This window comes from Eleutherodactylus coqui, chromosome 10 (genome assembly GCF_035609145.1).
Source record: "Eleutherodactylus coqui strain aEleCoq1 chromosome 10, aEleCoq1.hap1, whole genome shotgun sequence".
NCBI lineage: Eukaryota > Metazoa > Chordata > Amphibia > Anura > Eleutherodactylidae > Eleutherodactylus > Eleutherodactylus coqui.
The window spans coordinates 137,918,118-137,934,301 of record NC_089846.1 but is presented as its reverse complement, the minus strand read 5'-3'; the positions used below and the strand labels follow the sequence as shown (position 1 = coordinate 137,934,301).

At 46.0% G+C, this 16,184-nt stretch overlaps 2 protein-coding genes across 2 annotated transcripts; both read left to right on the top strand.

The window, feature by feature from the left end:
- Positions 1-1,937: 1,937 nt before the first annotated feature.
- LOC136581147 (interferon lambda-2-like) lies at positions 1,938-4,251 on the top strand. The gene is made up of 5 exons (XM_066582130.1): positions 1,938-2,078; positions 2,418-2,495; positions 2,583-2,726; positions 2,833-2,913; positions 4,153-4,251. Exons 1-5 carry the CDS (start codon positions 1,938-1,940, stop codon positions 4,249-4,251), a joined length of 543 nt encoding a protein of 180 aa, XP_066438227.1.
- Positions 4,252-13,448: 9,197 nt separating this feature from the next.
- LOC136581146 (interferon lambda-3-like) lies at positions 13,449-15,726 on the top strand. The gene is made up of 5 exons (XM_066582129.1): positions 13,449-13,589; positions 13,929-14,006; positions 14,094-14,237; positions 14,344-14,424; positions 15,628-15,726. Exons 1-5 carry the CDS (start codon positions 13,449-13,451, stop codon positions 15,724-15,726), a joined length of 543 nt encoding a protein of 180 aa, XP_066438226.1.
- Positions 15,727-16,184: the final 458 nt, after the last annotated feature.

Genomic DNA, 16,184 nt, shown 5'->3' with positions numbered 1-16,184 from the left:
TGGATAGTTTTTTTTCTGCTCTTGGACTGATTTACGATGACCGGGACAGGGTGTCATTGGCAGAGGGGAAGATCAGGGCTTTGCGTCAGAGCGGATCTGCCATTGAGGAGTTTTGTGCAAACGTTTGGCGTTGGGCGACCGAGACACAATGGAACGATCTAGTTTAATTTTGGCCTTAACAATTAAATAAACGATCTGATCATTTCACAGCCGGTGCCTTGCTATTTCAATTGGCCATCCACATTGGGCAGCGTGTGAGAGAACAACACGGGGAACAAGAACCTGAGTTCTCTAGGGAATCGGCAAATGCAGAGGAACCCGTGCAGTTAGGTTCCGTGTCCGAGCGGTCTGGGAGAAGGGCAGGTTCCAATTTCAGAGACATTGTTTTCTGTGCGACCAAACAGGGCACTTAGTCTAGACTTGTCCACGCGCAGATCTCGGTCAGAGTGCATGGAGATCTTCATTTTGAGATTAGTTGCATTATAAGCTCCCACCATGTGAGGAACACACTACAAAGTATTGTTCATTGGCAGAAATACCGGCCATAGCAAAGATCTCTGGCATACATGTCAATGCGGACCGACTCATAAAAAACTATCATTAGCATAACCCCTATGTTGTTTTTTTCCTTTGTCATTTGCTAGGGTTAGCATGTGGCACAGACACGAGGGTGGATGCATCCTTATCGGGGCGGGTCATCCACTAGTAGGTAGGGGTTGTCACCCTCTAGTTCCCCTTAGGAAAGGTTTTCCTCCTATGTTTATGTTGCCTTGTATCTGGTGGTGTGAACACTGCCAGAGACTTTATATTGTGGTTTGCAGTTATTGCATGAAGCTGATGTGACAGTCTGAGGGCCTTTTTATAGACCAAGGGTGGAACCAATTATAGCGCCTCAGGTGGCAAGACCGTGCATCTAATCAGCACAACTGTAACCATTTGTAACATCTGCCTGAGATGTAACTGCATGCAGAATTGTACAGCAAAACCACAACTTCTTTTATGTGCTTGATATTTTTTACATAGAGTCTATAATGGAAAGGATGAGATTATCGGACATATTTTGTGTGTTTCCTGACTTTTGGCTCAGCCTGCAGATCTGTACATCAGAATCCTCCCAGTATACAATCTTCCTCCTTACATGCTCATTCTGCAGCTCCTTGATCACCGTCATGTCATCAGAAGATACTGATTTATATCTGGACATCCGGCAGGGTCTCCTGAGTGGATTTGCGGTCACTGCCAGAAGTAGAATACTGAAGACCACCAGTCTGATGTCCATGGCCGGAGTATCGGTGCCGATCTGGAGACTTTCTTCTCTTCCTGTGAACCTGTGTATAAGACATTATTACATATAAGATGATTATTGTACATAAATCCATCATGTGAATGTCTGCAGCTCTGATATTCTGTATATACACCCAGCAGAAGATGCTCACCTGCACAATTGTCTTCTATCCCTTTTCTGCTGATCTCAACTCCATCTTAAGTCTTCCCATGTTTCTCCTTTTATATTTTAGTCTCCAGGAGAAAAATTCCTTCATTTCCGCGATGTGGAGGAATCCTCTCTATACATTTAGAATTGTAGTAATTGCAGACAAGTGATAGCAGCCGTAGGAAGTCCTTATAACTTTCAGTTTTCTTATTGTACAGGTGAGACGGTAATGTCAGGTAACAAGGGGCAGGCTCCTCCCACTTACCTGACGACTCACCTGTATAGTAAGGAAACTGATAGTTGTAAGGACTTCCTTCCTCCGGCTGCTATCACTTGTCTGCAATTACTTCAGTTCTAAACGTAGGGAGTAGAAACTTCCAAATCACGAAAATCATGGAATTTCTCTCCTGGAGACTAAGATATAAAAGGAGAAATATGGAGAGACTTAAAACAAAGTTGAGATCAGCAGAGGAGAGATCTCCAGATCGGCAGCGATACTCCGGCCATGGACATCAGACTGGTGGTCTTCAGTATTCTACTTCTGGCAGTGACTGCAAATCCACTCAGGAGACCCTGCCGGATGTCCAGATATAAATCAGTATCTTCTGATGACATGACGGTGATCAAGGAGCTGCAGAATGAGCATGTAAGGAGGAAGACTGTATACTGGGGGGATTCTGATTTACAGATCTGCAGGCTGAGTCAAAAGTCAGGAAACACACAAACAGTGTACAAGACATTATGTGTTATATCATTAATATTAGGATGGTGTAAGGGCGAAATAACCGTCATTATATGTGCAGTCATTGGTTACAATCCATAATGACATGAGGCCCTCAGAGCGGTTCTAAACCTCTGATCAGCCGGTAACAGTAGACATTGATAGTCAGACTCTACTTGAAGGATTGGCGAATGAAGTTATTAATTTTGAATGCATAAAAACTGTTTAATCCACATCAGATAAAGCTTCTCTAACCCTCCACAGGAGAAGAACATGTCCACCGATGCCATTAAATGCTACAGAAGGATGATGAGACACAAGCCGTCTGTATGTGATCTAACGGTAAGTACATAGTGGTCGGTCTTCTCTTACCAACAACCTTTATACAACAACAGGAACACATCCTCACCCTCATTGTTCCTCTAACAGCCCGGCGATCGTCTCATCTTCACCTTGAAAAGAGTGTCAGTAACAGTTGATGTTCTGGAAAACATGTCCACATCTGGGGCTGCTGATCCTGGATCCCAGTCACTCAGGATCTTCCTTCAGTTAAGAGATGATCTCATGATCTGTGTAAGTAACTTTGCTCCTTATGTCCAATTGTTACATGTTACACTCTTAGATGGTAGGTATGAAACCTACTTACCCATCACTTGTCACCATCTTCTTCTTCTAACAGAAAGTGTCCCCGGGATTCAATACGATTCCCTCTAAGCAGCTGAAGCCATGGCTGCACCATCTCCAGCATTTTATGGACGAGGTAAGTGTCCTACATGAGAAATCTGAAGGTTCTCTTCACTGTTTTCTGAGTAATTCTGGAAATTCAACTTCTCAGACAACATTTTTAGTGAGTTGGAGACCAAATATTTCATGGTGAAGGTAGCATGGGATCATTGGAGTCCTAGATAGACTTCTGAAACCTTGGTAAAGGAATATGGGGATATACCAAGTGCCAAAGACCATATGCTACATTGGTGATATCGATGGATAATTAGATTGTACAGTAAATGTACTCTACAGAATTGAAGTCTATCGAATACAAGGACTCTCTACCTCTCATGTACTAGATGTCATAAGAGAGATCAGTTATTGAGCGCTCTGGCACCTACGAAACTTTCTTCAAAGTGCTGAATGAAGCAGAATGAACCCTGTTATGGCACAGCTAACTAGTATGAGCCTCCACGGTCAGTCAGAGGTGCCAAGAGGATCCCTATCATTTATGTAGTGTACTCACAAATGTATCTTGTATGGACACTCCTAAGGATTTAGATAATGACATTGAACTTGTTTTCCATCTCAAGCAAACTTGAGTAGATATCGTGTTTCACCAAAAATAAGACACTGTTTTATATTAATTTTTGCCTCAAAGAGGCACAGTGTCTAATTGTTGGGGGGTGTCTTATAATACTTACCTAGTAGCCAGCATTCAGGTCTCTTGCGCTGGTCTCTGTCGCTGCTGCAGGCTTCCGTGTCCTCTGGTACGCTGACAGAGCAGTCCTTCCTGGTAGTGGGGCTTAAATACCCCACCTCCAGCAAGCTAATGCTCTGATTAGTTAATCGAGCACCATGTCAGCTAATGAGAGCCCGTGCTTGATTAACCAATCACATTCATTCATTCGTTGAATGGCTATGATTGGTTAATAGAGTGCCGACTTTCATTGGCTGACGCGATGCTCGATTAACCAATCAGAGCATTAGCTTGCTGGAGGCCGGGTATTCAAGCTCTGCTATAAGGAAGAACTGCTCTGTCGGCATGCAGGAGGACAAGGAAGCCTGCAACAGTGCCATCGCCCAGCATGAGGGACCCGAACGCCAGCTGCTTGTTGAGTATTGTTTTCTTTTTTTTACATGTAGTGTATCTAGGGACTATTTTCGGAAAAGGGCTTATATTTCTTATATTTCAAGCCCTCCCCCCGAAAATCAGTGTGCTTATTATCAGGGAAACATGGTATCAGAGCGCACAACTTAATTACCAAGCCGTTTGCATCTTATTTTGTAGGCATCTCCACAATGTCTCCAGGATGCCGTGTTACTCAGCCTCATCTCATTAATGGTAGAAGATGTTGGATGTTGGGCTCATGGGAAGAAACTACAATGAAGTTTCACAGAAGATCCATAAGTCTAGAGGATGCTCTTCAACTTAGGGAACATATAGATCAGGCTGCACAGAAGATCCATGGGATGATTTTTACTCTCCAAGCTCAGTTGAAGACTGAACATTTTTGGAATCTCCTGCATGGACTTCCAAGTTGGGCTCATGAGAATGAACTGCAAAGAACCTTCATAAATAATCCACAAATCTAGAGCCTGCTCCGCACTCACCAAGCTCAGTTGAAGAAGGTACATTTTATGGAGGTTTTACTTCACAAGTCAGTTACCTTTTTCCTCGGATTAATGGTCACTAATAAGCCTTGATCAGAAATAAAGAAGGAAATCCCCCGCTGTGATTTTTGTGCACAGAAGAAAAAGCTGCTCTAGAAGTTTATTCCAGTCATCAAGGTTTTCTGGATCTCTTTGAAAACTCACGAAAACTAACTTTTCCTCCTGCAGAACGGCCCGAGAGATATTAATATTCTATGATATTTATTCCTATTTATGTAATTATATCCGTTATTTCCTGTATTATATATTTGTATCGGTATTTAGATTATTACATGTTGTTTTATTTATTTATCGCTCAGTGCGGATTTATTGGTTTATTTATGAATATTTTTTAAAATGTCAAGAAATGTCTAAATAAAATATCCCATAATAACAATGTCTGATGTTTCCTCTTCACTTCTGCATTAATGATTTGTATGATTGTATCCATCCACCAGGTCACTGATCATCTTCTTCCTCTTTGCTCTCAGACTCCTCAATCACTTGAATTATCATGTAGCTACAGTAGACCTTCACTCTCGTCACTGTGGTTCTAAATGATATAACGGCCCACCTTCCTGTCTATCATATTCTAAAAGGTATTCACTAGAGAAGAGCGAGTACCAAAATGCTCGGGTGCTCGGTACTCGAGTCGAGCTTTTTGTAATACTCGAGAGCTCGATTCGAGTGACGAACTCCATTGAAGTCAATAGGTGACTCGAGTATTTTTCAGGCTGACTGATGCTCCGTATAGCGGATGATTTGTGAAACACCGGAGCGGGAGGAGGTGGCATAATAAGCCTGAGAAACCGTGACAGAGGTAGGACCAGCAATGCTCTGTGTCAGAAGCACGTGAGCGGGCCCAGGGCCAGGCTCGATCCCAGCCTCCACCTGGTTGACCCAATGTGCCGTGAGTTACATAGCAATGGGAAATCCATGTGTCCCCAAACAATTCATTCAGTGTATGTGTCAGAGAGCTGAACACTGCACTGGGAAAGCCGTCTGCACTCTGTGTCCTAGCCAAGTCATTCAGTTTATTTGTGCCCGATAGCTAAAACACCGCAATGGGAAATGTTTGTGCACCCACAGCATAGGCAAGCCCATGAAACTCAAAGACAGTATTAAATATGAAGAAATCAGAGTGCCCACACATGGCAGAGTTTCACCCCGCCCAGGACCTCGGCCTCTGCCCACACCCTCAGCAATTGTGGGCATGAAGCGGACTTGGATGCTAGTACAGCTGTGAGCGTCTCCTTTAATCTGTTACGCTTCTTTTGATTGGTCCAAACCAATGTCTCAGATAACTATGGTAACACGAGAGCAAATACATGTTGACCAGAGCTGATCCCCTGACCCCAAGCAGGAGGGGGAGGTGGCATAAGAAGCCTGAGAAACCATGACCGAGGTAGGACCCACAATACTCTGTGTGGGAAGCACGTGAGCGAACCCAGGGCCAGGCTCAGTCCCAGCCTCCACCTGGTTGACCCAATGTGCCGTGATTTACATACCAATGGGAAATCCATGTGTCCCCAAACAATTTATTTGGTGTATTTGTGCCAGATAGCTAAACACTGCGCTGGGAAACCTTTGTGCACCCACAGCATAGGCGAGCCCAAGAAACCCAAAGACAGTATTACACAAGAAGAAATGACTGTGCCCAAACATGGCAGAGTTTCAACCCGCCCAGGACCTCAGCCTTGGCCCACACTTCTGCCCAAGTCATTCAGTGTATTTGTGCCAGACAGCTGAACATCACTATGGGAAACCGTTTTGCACCCACAGCATAGTCGATCCCATGAAACATTTCATTAGCAAGTGTATAGGCAGCCCCCTGTAACATTTCGGTAGCAAGTGTATAGGCGAACCCCTCAAACCTTTTAGTAGCAAGTGTATAGGCAGACCCCTGTAACATTTCAGTAGCAAGTGTATATGCAGACCCCTGTAACATTTCAGTAGCAAAAGTATAGGCGAACCCCTTAAACCTTTTAGTAGCAAGTGTATAGGCAGACCCTTGTAACATTTCAGTAGCAAGAGTATAGGTTAACCCCTCAAACCTTTCAGTAGCAAGTGTATAGGCAGACCCCAGTAACATTTCAGTAGCAAGTGTATAGGCAGACCTCTGTAACATTTCTGTAGCAAGAGTATAGGCGAGCCCCTGAAACATTGGTGTACCAAGAGTATAGGCGAACACCTAAAAAAATTGGTTTACCAAGAGTATAGGCAAAGCCCGGAAAAATTAGTTTGATAACAGTATAGGCGACGGCCAGAAAAATTGGCGTACCAAGAGTGCAAGTGTACCCCTGAAAAATTGCTGAACCCCGAGGGCAGGTGAAAACCTTAAAAAACTTGTATAGATGCAGCCCATTCTCGCTTCATTTGTAACAGAGCCTGGAGACAGCCTTCCGAAAAAATTGGTTTAAGTTAAACTTTTAAAACTTTTAAAAATTCTAAAACTTTTAAACAGAGCTTTTTGGGCGGCAGAAAAATTGGCAGTTCAGCGGGATGACATGCTCTTTTAGGAGGAGGAGGAGTAATAATATCCGAAAGGGACAGACGTAGTCAATTCTCCCCTTTTTTGGGGTGATAGAGGATGCATTTTTCTCCTGTTGCGGCGAAAAGAATCTTTAGGATCCACTGCTTTCCACCAGTGGAGAAGAGAAGTCTTGTGAAATCCAGCCTTTGTTCATCTTTATGAGGGTAAGCATGTTGGCGCTGTCAGTTGACAGGTGGGTACGCTTATCCGTGATGATCCCCCCCAGCAGCACTAAACACCCTCTCTGAAAAGACGCTAGCGGCAGGGCAGGTCAGCACCTCCAGGGCGTACAGCGAAAGTTCATGCCACGTGTCCAGCTTTGACACCCAATAGTTGTATGGAGCAGAGGCATCACGGAGGATGGTGGTACGGTTGGCTATGTACTCCCTCACCATCTTTTTACAGTGCTCCCTCTGACTCAGTCTTGACTGGGGAGTGGTGACACAGTCTTGCTGGGGAGCCATAAAACTGGCAAAGGCCTTGGAGAGTGTTCCCCTGCCTGCGCTGGACATGCTGCCTGAGCCCCGCACTTCCCTGCTAGTTGGCCCTTTGAACTGCGTCTTCTACTGCTAGCGCTGTAAGATGGGAACTTCAGCATCAGTTTTTCCACAAGGGCCTTGTGGGTTTGCGTCACTCTCGTTCCCCTTTTTCTCCTCGGGAATGAGAGTGGAAAGGTTCTCCTTATACTGTGGGTCTAGAAGGGTGTACACCCAGTAATCCGTGTTGGCCAGAATGCATCTAACGAGCAGGTCATGGGAAAGGCAGCCTAACATGAAGTTAGCCATGTGTGCCAGAGTCCCAGTACACAACACATCGCTGTCCTCACTAGGAGGATGCTCCTCCTCCTCTTCAGCCCATACACGCTGAACAGATGAGAGGGAAGCAGCATGGGTACCCTGTGCAGTGTGGCCAGCAGTCTTTTCCCCCTCCTCCTCCAAAACGCACTGAGATATAGACGTGAGGGTGGTCTGGCTATCAAGAGACATACTGTCATCCCCCGTCTCCTGTTCTAACCGCAAAGCATTGGCCTTTATGCTTAGCAGCGAACTTCTCAGCAGGCAAAGCAATGGGATGGTAACGCTAATGATTGCTGCATCGCCGATCACCATTTGGGCAGACTCCTCAACGTTTCTGAGGACCTGGCAGATGTCTGCCATCCTTGCCGACTCCTCTGTAAAGAACTGAGGAGGCTGACTACCACTCTGCCGCCCGTGTTGCAGCTGCTATTCCACAATTGCTCTACGCTGCTCATACAGCCTGGCCAACATGTGTAGCGTAGAATTCTAGTGCGTGGGCACATCACACAGCAGTCGGAGTTCTGGCAGCTGAAACCGATGTTGCAGTGTCCTGAGGGTGCAGCATCCGTGGTGGACTTGCAGAAATGTGTGCAAATGTGCCGCACCTTGCTGAGCAGGTCAGACAAATGGGGGTAGTTTTTCAGAAACCCCTGAACCACCAGATTAAAGCTTGTGCATGCGGGTGGGTGGCAGCGTATTTCTGCTTTCGCTCCAATGCTTGTGTTAGCTACAGCTAAACGCTGCCCTGAGAGACATTGATAGTGGCTGTGGAGGACCATGGAGGTGAGCGTGTGGGTGCGTCCTGGGAGGGGGATTGGATCTGTGTGCCAGGTTGTGGCAAAGGGGAAGAGGCAGTGGTGTGACCTGGAGGCGGTGTGTGGCCTTCGTCCCACCTTGTGGGGTGCTTGGCCCTCATATGCCTGCGCATGCTGGTGGTGGTGAGGCTGGTAGTGGTGGCTCCCCGGCTGATTTTGGGGCAGCACAGGTTGCACACCACTGTTCGTCAGTCATCCGCGCTCTCACTAAAAAACATCCACACCTTTGAACACCTAGCCCTCTGCACAGAGGCTTGCCATGAGGGGGTGCTGTGGGAAACAGTTGGGGGATTCTTGGCTCTGGGCATGCCTCTTCCCCGGGCCACCCCATTGCCTCTTCCAACCTGTCCTGCTGCTGCACTTGCCTCCCCCTTTGAAGCCATGTCTTCTGTAGGCTTAGCAAGCCAGATGGGGTCAGTCACCTCATCGTCCAGCAGCTCTTCCTCCGAATCCTTTGTGCACTTCTCCCTCGGACTTACCGATTTTACTACTACCTCATTGACAGACAACTGTGTCTCATCATCCTCATCCACAAAGAGGTCTTGAGACAGTTGCCGGACATCCCCAGCCTAATCACCTGGGCTCCAGGAACTTTCCAAAGGTTGGGCATCGGTCACGACAAACTCCTCAGGTGAGAGAGGAACCGTTTTTTCCCACTCATGGCAGGAACCCGAGAACAGTTCCTGGGAGTCTGCCTGCTCAGAATCTGTCACTTTCCTGGAGTGACGAGGCTGGGAGGAAGGAGGAGCAGCCAGAGGATTCAGAGGTGCAGTCCCTAGTCCGGGAGTAGTGGACTGCGTAGAAGACTGGGGGTTCGACACATTGCTGGACGCGTTATCTGCGATCCACGACAGGACCTGCTCGCACTGCTCTGCTTGTAATGAAGGTCTACAACGTGGACCAGTAAATTGTGATATGAAGCTGGGGAGCCCAGAAACTTGGCTCTCTCCTAATCCCTCAGCAGACGGCTGTGATTCATTCCTCCCCGGACCTCGGCCTGTGCGCACACCCTCACTTGGACACCCGCGTCCACCTCCACGTCCTCGACCCTTACCCCTACTCCTCATCATGGCGGATTAAGAATAGAGCAGGGCCCAAATAAATTACCCCACTGTACAGCGCTGAGAACTGGGGCTAATTCACCGCACAGAGACTTGTAGATAGCGGAGGCTCTATGCTGTGACCAGAAAAAGTTAAACTGCTGTCTGGCGCTGATACCGAGGGTTCATTTACCGATCACAGAGACTTGTAGTTAAGAGAGGCTGTATGGAGTGGCAGAAAGCTATAAAGCCAGTGGATAGTGCTGATAACTGCAGCAACTTCACCGCACTCAAGAAAAGGGTATTGTGAGACGCTCTGCACAGGGGCAGAAAACTATACAGCCAGTGGATAGTGCGAATAACTGTGGCTACTTCACCCAACACAGAGAATGGTATCTGTGAAATGCTGTTCTGCAGTGGGCCAGGAAATATTAGCGTACTATCTAGCGATGAGATTGAGCCCTCTGCCTAAGGCACTGCACACATAGAACGGTATAGCTGCAATGATCTGCAGTGGCCCAGGAAATATTAGAGTTCTGTTTAGCGTTGAGACTTCTGCCTAATGCACTGCACACACAGTATGGTATAGCTGAAATGGCCTGCAAAGGCCTAGATGCTTAAAAAATATATATATGTTGCATTACTGCTCCCAGCCAGCCACAACAGTAATGCACACAATGATGAGTAGCCCTAAGAAGGACTGTCGGGGTTGTTGAAGAGAGGATCCTTCTCCAACACTGTCCGTATATCAGCAGCAGCACTTTCCCTAACCTCTGCCAGCATGCGTCTGAGGCGAGACGTGGGCGGGACCAGTTTAAGTACTCGGCAGTCACCTGATTGGCCCAACCACTCACTACTGTGGGGTCGGGGAGAGGGCTGGCACATCACAGCAGGAAGTGGTAATGCCTTCCCTGCATGTTTATTGGCCAGAAAATGGCGCTTAATATGTGGGTAAGGGAAATAAAATTGACTCGAGTATCGCGTGGTGTTCGTCTCGAGTAACGAGCATCTCGGGTATCCTAATACTCGAACAAGCATCAAGCTCGGACCAGTGCGCTCGCTCACAGACAGAATTCTCAGTGATTTCAGTCTTTTTGTTGCTTGTTCTCTTTATTTTCCTGGAGACAATTCTGATCTTTGCTTTAATGCTTTTGCAGATCATTCTGCAGTTTCCATAGGATCTTTGGTGTAGTACTATGGATCCTATAGAGACCTTGCCCAATCAGTTCAGGGCCTTGGTGATTGAGGTTGCTGAAATTAAGCAGCAGCAACTGGTGCAGTCAAGCTCAGTGAAAGAACCAAAGCTGGACTCGCCATAACCATTCTCGGGGACAGACGGAGGTTTGTTTCTATTGGGGTATCCTGCAGACTGTATTGTAGATTGTGCCCCATCTCTTCATGTAATGAGAGTCAGAGAGCGGGGATCGTGATTAGAGATCTTAGGAAGACCTGCAGGCTTGGGGTTTTTCTTTTTCCTCATGTCCGAGGTTTTGTCATCTGTGGATAGTTTTGTTTTCTGCTCTCGGACTGATTTACGATGACCGGGACAGGGTGTCATTGGCAGAGGGGAAGATCAGGGCTTTGCGTCAGAGCGGATCTGCCATTGAGGAGTTTTGTGCGAAATTTTGGTGTTGGGCGACCGAGACACAATGGAACGATCTAGTTATATTTTGGCCTTAACAATTAAATAAACGATCTGATCATTTCACAACCGGCGCCTTGATATTTGGATGATGCCATGGCATTGGCCATCCGCATCGGGCGGCGTGTGGGAGAACAACACGGCGAACAAGAACCTGGGTTCTCTAGGGAATCGGCGAATGCGGATGAACCCATGCAGTTAGGTTCTGTGTCCGAGCGGTCTGGGAGAGGGGCAGGTTCCGATTTCAGAGACATTGTTTTCTGTGCGACCAAACAGGGCACTTATTCTAGACTTGTCCACGTCGCAGATCTCGGTCAGAGTGCATGGAGAACTTCATTTTGAGATTAGTTGCATTATAAGCTCCCACCATGTGAGGAACACACTACAAAATATTGTTCATTGGCAGAAATACAGGCCATAGAAAAGGTCCCGGGCATACATGTCAATGCAGACCGTCTCATAAAAAACTATCATTAGCATAACCCTGGTGGTCCGGAGGCCCCTTTTAGAAGCGGAGGTACTGATGTGTCAGTTTGAAACTTGAATGTGCATTTACCTTCTTTGACCATGATGGGTGTATCAGCTGTTGATCGTCACCAGGGGGGCGATAAGGGAGGGTTTTAGTTCCTTCCTGACCTGAGCTCCATGCTGATCAATTTCAGTTCAGTCTCCTGATGTGGAGCGAGGACGTCACTGGATCTGGTTTCCGTGGTTCTTTCAGTGGTCCGCTCGTATCAGTTCAGAGATTCCTTACTGAGATTTATTCTTGGAGCTTTTTTGTTTCCTCTTATGTTGTTTTTTCCCTTTGTCATTTGCTAGGGTTAGCAGGTGGCACAGGCACGAGGGTGGATGCGTCCTTATCGGGGCGGGTCATCCACTAGTAGGTAGGGGTTGTCACCCTCTAGTTCCCCTTAGGAAAGGTTTTCCTCCTATGTTTATGTTGCCTTGTATCTGGTGGTGTGAACACTGCCAGAGACTTTATATTGTGGTTTGCAGTTATTGCACGAAGCTGATGTGACAGTCTGAGGGCCTTATTATAGGCCAAGGGTGGAACCAATTATAGCGCCTCAGGTGGCAAGACCGTGCATCTAATCACCACAACTGTAACCATTTGTAACATCTGCCTGAGATGTAACTGCATGCAGAATTGTGCAGCAAAACCACAACTTCTTTTATGTGCTTGATATTTTTTACATAGAGTCTATAATGGAAGGATGAGATTATCGGACATATTTTGTGTGTTTCCTGACTTTTGGCTCAGCCTGCAGATCTGTACATCAGAATCCTCCCAGTATACAGTCTTCCTCCTTACATGCTCATTCTGCAGCTCCTTGATCACCGTCATGTCATCAGAAGATACTGATTTATATCTGGACATCCGGCAGGGTCTCCGGAGTGGATTTGCGGTCACTGCCAGAAGTAGAATACTGAAGACCACCAGTCTGATGTCCATGGCCGGAGTATCGCTGCCGATCTGGAGACTTTCTTCTCTTCCTGTGAACCTGTGTATAAGACATTATTACATATAAGATGATTATTGTACATAAATCCATCATGTGAATGTCTGCAGCTCTGATATTCTGTATATACACCCAGCAGAAGATGCTCACCTGCACAATTGTCTTGTGTCTCTCTGCTGCTGATCTCAACTCCATCTTAAGTCTTCCCATGTTTCTCCTTTTATATTTTAGTCTCCAGGAGAGAAATTCCATCATTTCCGTGATCTGGAGGAATCCTCTCGATACATTTAGAATTGTAGTAATTGCAGACAAGTGACAGCAGCCGGAGGAAGTCCTTATAACTATCAGTTTTCTTATTGTACAGGTGAGACGGTAATGTCAGGTAACAAGGGGCAGGCTCCTCCCACTTACCTGACATCACACCTGTATAGTAAGGAAACTGATAGTTGTAAGGAATTCCTCCGGCTGCTATCACTTGTCTGCAATTACTTCAGTTCTAAACGTAGAGAGAAGAAACTTCCAAATAACGAAAATGATGGAATTTCTCTCCTTGAGACTAAAATATAAAAGGAGAAACATGGGGAGACTTAAAACAAAGTTGAGATCAGCAGAGGACAGATCTCCAGATCGGCAGCGATACTCCGGCCATGGACATCAGACTGGTGGTCTTCAGTATTCTACTTCTGGCAGTGACCGCAAATCCACTCAGGAGACCCTGCCGGATGTCCAGATATAAATCAGTATCTTCTGATGACATGACGGTGATCAAGGAGCTGCAGAATGAGCATGTAAGGAGGAAGATTGTATACTGGGAGGATTCTGATTTACAGATCTGCAGGCTGAGTCAAAAGTCAGGAAACACACAAACAGTGTACAAGACATTATGTGTTATATCATTAATATTAGGATGGTGGAAGGGCGAAATAACCATCATTATATGTGCATTCATTGGTTACAATCCATGATGAGATGAGGCCCTCAGAGCGGTCCTAAACCTCTGATCAGCCGGGAACAGTAGACATTGATAGTCAGACTCTACTTGAAGGATTGGGGAATGAAGTTATTAATTTTGAATGCATAAAAACTGTTTAATCCACATCAGATAAAGCTTCTGTAACCGTCCACAGGAGAAGAACATGTCCACCGATGCCATTAAATGCTACAGAAGGATGATGAGACACAAGCCGTCTGTATGTGATCTAACGGTAAGTACATAGTGGTCGGTCTTCTCTTACCAACAACCTTTATACAACAACATGAACCCCTCCTCACCCTCATTGTTCCTCTAACAGCCCGGCGATCGTCTCATCGTGACCTTGAAAAGAGTCTCAGTAACAGTTGATGTTCTGGAAAACATGTCCACATCTGGGGCTGCTGATCCTGGATCCCAGTCACTCAGGATCTTCCTTCAGTTAAGAGATGATCTCATGATCTGTGTAAGTAACTTTGCTCCTTATGTCCAATTGTTACATGTTACACTCTTAGATGGTAGGTATGAAACCTACTTACCCATCACTTGTCACCATCTTCTTCTTCTAACAGAAAGTGTCCCCGGGATTCAATACGATTCCCTCTAAGCAGCTGAAGCCATGGCTGCACCATCTCCGGCAGTTTATGGACGAGGTAAGTGTCCTACATGAGAAATATGAAGGTTCTCTTCACTGTTTTCTGAGTAATTCTGGAAATTCAACTTCTCAGACACAATTTTCAGAGAGTTGGAGACCAAATATTTCATGGTGAAGGGAGCAGGGATCACTGGAGTGCTAGATAGACGTCAGAAACCTTGGTAAAGGAATATGGGGATATACCAAGTGCCAAAGACCATGTGCTACATTGGTCATATCGATGGATAATTAGATTGTACAGAATTGAAGTCTATCGAATACAAGGACTCTCTACCTCTCATGTACTCGATGTCATAAGAGAGATCAGTTATTGAGCGCTCTGGCACCTACGAAACTTTCTTCAAAGTGCTGAATGGAGCAGGATGAACCCTGTTATGGCACAGCTAACTAGTATGAGCCTCCGCGGTCAGTCAGAGGTGCCAAGAGGATCCCTATCATTTATGTAGTGTACTCACAAATGTATCTTGTATGGACGCTCCTAGGGATTTAGATAATGACATTGAACTTGTTTTCCATCTCAAGTAAACTTGAGTAGATATCGTGTTTCACCAAAAATAAGACACTGTTTTATATTAATTTTTGCCTCAAACAGGCACAGTGTCTAATTGTTGGGGGGTGTCTTATAATACTTACCTAGTAGCCGGCATTCAGGTCCCTTGCGCTGGTCTCTGTCGCTGCTGCAGGCTTCCATGTCCTCTGGTACGCTGACAGAGCAGTTCTTCCTGGTAGTGGGGCTTAAATACCCCGCCTCCAGCAAGCTAATGCTCTGATTAGTTAATCGAGCACCATGTCAGCTAATGAGAGCCCGTGCTTGATTAACCATTGAATGGCTGTGATTGGTTAATAGAGTGCGGACTTTCATTGGTTAATTGAGCGTCGCGTCAGCCAATCAGAGCATTAGCTTGCTGGAGGCCGGGTATTCAAGCTCTGCTATAAGGAAGAACTGCTCCGTTGGCGTGCAGGAGGACAAGGAAGCCTGCAACAGTGCCGCCGCCCAGCGTGAGGGACCCGAACGCCAGCTGCTTGTTCAGTATTGTTTTCTTTTTTTTACATGTAGTGTATCTAGGGCGTATTTTCAGAAAAGGGCTTATATTTCTTATATTTCAAGCCCTCCCCCCGAAAATCAGTGTGCTTATTATCAGGGAAACATGGTATCAGAGCCCACAACCTAATTACCAAGCCTTTGCATCTTATTTTGTAGGCATCTCCACAATGTCTCCAGGATGCCGTGTTACTCAGCCTCATCTCATTAATGGTGGAAGATGTTGGATGTTGGGCTCATGGGAAGAAACTACAATGAAGTTTCACAGAAGATCCATAAGTCTAGAGGATGCTCTTCCACTTTGGAAACATATAGATCAGGCTGCACAGAAGATCCATGGGATGATTTTTACTCTACAAACTCAGTTGAAGACTGAACATTTTTGGAATCTCCTGCATGGACTCCCAAGTTGGGCTCATGAGAATCAACTGCAAAGAACCTTCATAAATAATCCACAAATCTAGAGCCTGCTCTGCACTCACCAAGCTCAGTTGAAGAAGGTACATTTTATGGAGGTTTTACTTCACAAGTCAGTTACCTTTTTCCTCGGATTAATGGTCACTAATAAGCCTTGATAAGGAATAAAGAAGGAAATCCCCGCTGTGATTTTTGTGCACAGAAGAAAGAGCTGCTCTAGAAGTTTATTCCAGTCATCGGTGTTTTCTGGATCTCTCTTACTAAAAGTAACTTTCCTCCTGCAGAACGGTCCGAGAGAT